The 6,702-nt window shown below is 36.9% G+C and overlaps 1 protein-coding gene across 1 annotated transcript in view; it reads right to left on the bottom strand.

Annotated features, from left to right (window-relative positions):
• Window positions 1–2,548: 2,548 nt before the first annotated feature.
• Window positions 2,549–6,702, bottom strand: part of LOC107721550 (tetraspanin-15-like) — a 9,384-nt gene continuing 5,230 nt past the window's right edge. Inside the window, exons 6-8 of the mRNA XM_016529627.1 lie at window positions 6,289–6,339; window positions 5,750–5,866; window positions 2,549–4,251 (exon numbers count right to left, since the gene is read on the bottom strand). Of these exons, the coding sequence (XP_016385113.1) occupies window positions 3,925–4,251; window positions 5,750–5,866; window positions 6,289–6,339 (495 nt within the window). The 3' untranslated portion in view covers window positions 2,549–3,924. The remainder of the gene's footprint in view (window positions 4,252–5,749; window positions 5,867–6,288; window positions 6,340–6,702) is intronic.

The raw sequence follows: 6,702 nt of genomic DNA, 5'->3' as shown, positions 1-6,702 counted from the left end.
ATTTTGGAGGCCACAATAAATTAAATGTCAGTCGTGACCCACTGTCACACTTTCATCATCCACACAAGGTCCTTCATCAGGGACACATAACTGCCAGCAGAAACCCACTCATCATTCAACAGACAGCTCTCAATCATCTGTGCAAACCGAATATTTCCAGAGGAAATTTCATGTTGACGCATATGAAAAGCCATTTTTCTTTGTATGGCATACTGGACAGAATCCACTGAGTAATCAGGGACACTCAATGATATTCATTGGGAAGATTAGATTCATTCTGCCGTCTGGAGCATGGCAGTCCCAGTCTGATTCGTTCGGTGATAACACTATATGGGTTTTTTGTCAGAAGATGATGAGATGAGGTGAGCAGGTATGCATTACCTCAGGGATAATAGCAAGGCAAGGCGCAGTGCATAGCTATTACAACTTCTAGTAAACTTCAGATGAATGAATGCCATAAAAAACAAAGTCTTAAATGTAAAATGAAAACTCCAAATATTAACACTTTGGATGATGTTTGCACCAACTTACAATAAATTCTGCAATGATTGATTCAAATATTTTGATCTTAAGATGCAGGTTATGCAAAAACAAGAAGGGAAGAAAATTGGCTATTCTACTGAGAAAACCAGCACTGTAATTTTGAACCCATTTTCTATAATTTACAGTTTACACTGCACCCTTATTATCTTATTAGATTCATTATTTTTTTTTCAACTATTTTTTGCACATTTTTTTTTTATTTTAAGTTACTCGCATTACAACCACCCTGGGCCCTACCCTTTAGTCATTTCACGGATGACAAAACAAACAACTGAATGCCCTGCAGCTTTTTAATGTATAATGTTCTCTCTTGACGTTTAAGGTGTTTATTTCAAAGATGCAGATCAACACTGCTATATATATATTCATCCAGATTTTAACCAAACCTCCAAACCCCTATTGTAGAGCAAACACTTTCCCCTTTGAACTGCCTGCTGCGATTCACGATCCCCACAGAGATAGATGAGCTGGGTTCATTACTTAGATAAGAGACAAAGCGTTTTAAGCTGCAGCCAGAATGAGACATATTCGCCCTCTATTAGACACAAACAAACAGCTCTGGTTTTTTAATATTGTATTTCACTTTCAAGGAGCACTGTGTGAAAATGTTGATATTGGGTCACTCCTAACTGTCCACCAATAAACGTAATTGCATAGAGATAAATGTCAATTTGAACCACATTAAAATACCGGGGAGGGTATAAAACAATATTTTTCCTCCATATTGGGAATAAACCTGATCTTTTCTCCCTTGCTGGCTCCCTGCAGTGCCTCTATTTAACTAATAAAGGAAAAGTTTTCTGAAAATATTCGGTTACACTTTACTTGAAGGGTTGTTGTCATAAACATGCATAAAACCTCCTTCATATTCATGACATGTGTCATGTCATGATTCTGAAGGTGTCATGTCAGTCTTATGCACACCCCTTCAAGTAAAGTGTTACCAAATATTCTTATGCTCTGGCCATCCAAGATGTAGATGAATTTGTTTCTTCATTGGAACCAATTTTAAGAAATTTAGCATTACATCACTTGCTCACCAGCAAGCTCCTTGAATGGGTGCCGTCAGAATGAGAGCCATGTGATGTAAATTTCTCCAAATCTATTCTGATGAAGAAACGAACTCGTCTACATCCTGGATGGCCTTAGAATTGAATTTTAATTTAATAAATCAGGTTTTCTCAAGAACTTTAATGTTTGGATTTTACTCTCTCCACCTTCCAAACCCAATCAGCTTTTCCGGATCCCAGATGGATCAAAATATCTACTTGAGTATTGACTATTCATCTGCAGTGCGTCACTTGATCTCCTAGCCTCATGCTCTTTTGATGCACTCATTCATCTGACATAACCGAGAACCCATCCTTGAGCCTCAATCAAGTCAGCAATTGTTAATTACTGTTATTAATGCTGTTATTATTATCATAATTATGCTAGTGTGGATGCATTTTGTTCCCCGCTCTAAGCACACAGGGTGTTATTTTCAGCGCTGCAGTTCATTTCCTCCCATTGAGACACCGGCTATAATTATTCCACATGCAGCCTCTTGATGGCCATCATCATGAAGGGGAAAGTGTGAGTAGTGAGGAAATAATGGGAGAGAGGTTGAAGATAGATTACTCTGCACAGGAAGTAATGTGACTGATGTGTTATGATGCACGGAAAGCAGCATCAAATAGACTTTAATTTGCCAAGTAGCTATCAGAGTCCTTAAATGCAATTTAGCCTTATAGAATCATCTATACAACTGACAGAACATCTACTCCCCAGAACAACTTAAAAAGTGTGATTATGCACTAGAACAGTGGTTCCCAACCCTGGTCCTGGAGGCACCCCAACACTGCACGTTTTGCATGTCTCCTTAATCAAACACACCTGATTCAGGTCATCGGCTCATTAGTAGAGACTCCAAGATCTGAAATTGGTGTCAGAGAAAGGAGACATGCAAAATGTGCAGTGTTGGGGTGCCTCCAGGACCAGGGTTAGGAACCACTGCACTAGAAAACGGCGTATGCATTCAAGAGTTCAGGCGGCCAGCATCCAAAAATCTGCAAGCCCAGCTCCTTAAAAGTTTTCACAGCTCCACTAAAAAGCTTGAGAGACTTTGGGGCTTTATTCAACAATGCAGAATAAACCTTAGAGACATGCTTAAAAGGTTAATTCAAGCTAATTTTATTGCAAGTTACATTAATGTTTCTACAAAACCAGAGCTACATTTAGCTGGAGCGCAGCAGTCCATCTTTAGCAACACCCTGAAAAGGTCTATTAGCAAAGAGGTGTGATTGTGAGGTATTTCAAAATGACTTACTGACAACTAAAAGGGTTTATGAAAAGGGTAATTATGACAACACTCAAGCTAAACTTTATTTTTTTCAATCTTCCTGAACAGTAATAAAGATAAAACATGAACTACACATTTAAAACAGCAGTTTATGTGAGCTAGATGTTAATTATGAACATTAAAGACAAATGAAACTTCAAGTACTGTTAAACACAAGGCCAGGTCTCCCTTCGTTTAAAAAAAAAAAATCCTACCTACAAATTAATGTGGCTATTCCAGAATAGCCTGAGGTATTCAGGGGAAAAAAAGCTTATGTTGTACTTAAGGCAACACTTTAAAATATTAATAATTTAATTGGTACTTATTATCGTTAAGAAAAAAGTCAGCATTACACAAACCACATGCCCTTTTAAAATAGAAAGCAGATCCATAATAATCATATATATTCCTTTTTTTCTCTGACAGTTGGGTTCATGACAATAGTGTAATATAAAAACAATAAAAAATGTGCATAAAAAGTTTTTAGAAACAATGCATCTACTAGATATAGATACCCAGCTTCATCTGCCAGTCACAATGTTGATAATCTTTGACGAATTGCAAAGCTCTGAATTTCCCTGAACTCATTGTAATATAGAAGTCTAAATTAAATAATAAAAATCATTAAAAAAACATTAAAAAAAACTGATTGCCAACAATTAGTTCATAGAATCCTTTCTATGCACCTTATGAACTATTACATATAACAAAATGACTAATAAAACAAGCTCCCTTAATCCCATAAGACACAGAATGAATTCAAATGGTGAAAAACAATGGACTGTGTAAACAGCATTTGAAGTGATATGTTCTTAAAAGTTTGATAAATACAAGCATGTGGAGATCTACTTCCTTGACTCCTTGATTTATAACCAAACGTTTTATACAAACCTCTCCTTTTTTCATGCGTAAAAACCATTTTTACCAACATGTAGTGCAACTAACTGGCTTTATTTTAACACAGTGTAAAAGGGTAAACTTTCTTTATATACAAAAGCCACAATTAAATAAAAACAAAAAATGAACATATTTAAGATGCGGCCTCTTTTTCTTTGTGGTTCTTAAGCTCGATTGTCCACTTCATCCATTCCCATACCTGATTGTGCTCCTTGGCTCTCCAGTTGGGGAAGTGTAAAGGCTATTTTGGGCTGTTCTTGTTCCAGGTCAAAAGGGATGGGGTCTGGAGCCCAGGTGTCAGGCTCTGCTACAGGTACAGGAAGGTAGCCTCTGTCACGAGGTAGACACATACACCATCCAGCACCCGAGAGGTCCAGTTCGCTGTACTCAAAACTGACACGTTTCAGGATCTTAAAGTCCACCATGTCTTCAGACTCACTCATCTCCACCAAAAGATTCCAGAAGACACAGCTCAGGAGAATACCAAGAAGCTAAAAGAAACATTAAATTTGTTAAAGCGTCAAGAGATGGTTTTGGAGATGGATCATAAAGAACTCTTTACACCTAGTGTTATTTTATGCTGAAAGTGCAAAAGAGTCACCTAAATGAATAAATAAAATTCGCTACCGTTCAAAAGTTTGGGGTTAATATTTTTTTATTTCCACAATTTCCACAAAATATTAAGCAGCGCAACTGTTATAAACATTGATAAAAATAAGACATGTTATTGAGCACCAACTCTGCATATTACAATGACATTTGAAGGATCATGTGACACTGAAGACTGGAGTAATGGCTGCTGAAAATTCAGCTTTGCCTTCACAGGAATAAGTTACATTTTGAAATATATTAAAGTAGAAACAGTTGTTTTCAATTGTAAAAATATTTCTGTCTATTACTGTTTTACTATTTTTTTATTAAATAAATGCAGCCTTGGTAACCAAGCATAAGAAACTTTCTTCAAAAACATTTTTAAAAATGTCAAACACTGACCCTAATAATAGTGTACATAAAAAAAATGTAAGAAAATCTGTACAGCACTTCTACCAAAAATACTTTTAATTTTGTTTAAATCAAAGCACAAAAGTCAAAGTGTGCATGTACAGTATATGTGAGTACCATTTATTTTTTTGGGATTGGAAGGTTAATATCTTTTATTTTAATTTCTTTTTCTTAAATCTGAAATCTTTATAATCGCTGTCCTGGGCGCATCAGGACAGATTAGCTATTACACTATTGCAATGTGGTCAAATGCATTTTCAGAGACCTCCACATATGGATTGAGAGTGCATATTCAATCTAATTCTAAACTGAACTATTTTCAAAGTAGAGTTATAGATCCAATCTAGACTTTTCACTTGTCATTTATAAAGACAAATCTTTTTTTTTTTCGTACAGCACATGATAAAATATACAGATACTGTGCATAGACAGAAGCAGATCATTAATCCAAACATACTGTGATTTACTAGACAGCTGCTTTGTCACACACTCCATCATATCTGTGCAAGTGGACTGTTCCTCTGCTCTAATTAGAGGATTAATGCATTAATGGAGGAATGTGACAGCACGGCCATGTGGCTGCATTTAATGTGACCTCTTCCCTCATCTCAGCAAGAGGCCAGATGAGACAGAAAAAGAGAAACAGATGAGCAGGCTAGTTATTTTAGAAAAAAAGTTTTAAAGTTTGTGCTTTAGCAAGATTGGGCAGCAGCTTCTCCGAGAATCATTCACCCCTCATTGGGCATTTGCATCTGGTCAGTGCGGATGCCCATTTTTTTTTATAATTTATTGTTTGCCAGAGGATTCTCTAATGAGGGAAGAGTCAAACTGAAAAGGTAGTAGGCAATCAAAATGGAAATGTGGAATGCCAGGGGAGATAAAAACTGCAGAGGGAAAAGTACATGATGAAGAGATGCATACATTTCAGGATAGGATGATATAAGTAATAAACAGTAAAGCACAAGAAGGGAAAGATGATCACAAAACCTGTGGTAGTCCAGCCGCACAGCAAATTCCAATAGTAGCTCCAATGTTGTCCCCCATCCACAGGTTCACAGCATGGATACAGCCACGCACATGAATTATTCCATCTAAAGTTTCACGCTTTAATACAGAAGAGAGAAAGAAATCAAATTCAGTACAGGTGGTATGAAAAGCTCTGATTCGATGACGGAAACAAGGTTAAAATATCACAAATAGAGTCCATCATAATGGCATAATAGAGGTGGTGCTTGTAAAGGCTTTGATGTGATTTGCTGGGTTTTCATCTATGGAACAAACAACTGAATGAAGCCACCATTACAGATGATTGCACTTGAAATGGCAATGGTTTTCCTGCCACAGCTTCTCCTTTAAATATAATGTGTCAAGGTCTGGTAAATGATTCTTTCCAAATGCATCACTGGATATGAGAGTGAGTATTATGTAAAATGATGCAAGTCATTTAACATCAGTCAGTGATGGCTGGTTGCAAGACATTGTAAGAATGTGGACTTAAAATGAAACCTCAGAGAGCTCCATTTCACCTGCTGCTTGAGAGTTTTGTAGCCACAGAGTGTGTTCACAACTTCTCCGACCTGATAGAAATAAACACGCAATACAACTCATTAGTAAAATTGCAGTGTTTGAAAACCATTTCAAGTGACATTTGGTCAATGTGATGCTGTTGGTGCAGAAGAGTGTTGGCTAACTGTAAATGTTGTGTTCTGATGACCTTTGACCCTTAAAATGAATTTCATATTACAGGATTCCATATGGAATTCCAACACACATTTATAACCATGTTGATGTAACCTTTAAAGCAGAGGGTCATTGCAGTGATGGAATCTGTAATAGGACTGATGAGCAGGGAGCCCATCTAATCAGATTACAAACAGCTCACAAAAGCCCGGTCCAATTCCCCTTATACAATCAATTCGTACCAATGTGACACTTCACCT

The sequence above is a fragment of the Sinocyclocheilus rhinocerous genome, unplaced genomic scaffold, assembly GCF_001515625.1.
Source record: "Sinocyclocheilus rhinocerous isolate Xijiao unplaced genomic scaffold, SAMN03320098_v1.1 scaffold1626, whole genome shotgun sequence".
Taxonomy (NCBI): Eukaryota; Metazoa; Chordata; class Actinopteri; order Cypriniformes; family Cyprinidae; genus Sinocyclocheilus; species Sinocyclocheilus rhinocerous.
This window is presented reverse-complemented; position numbering and strand designations above follow the sequence as displayed.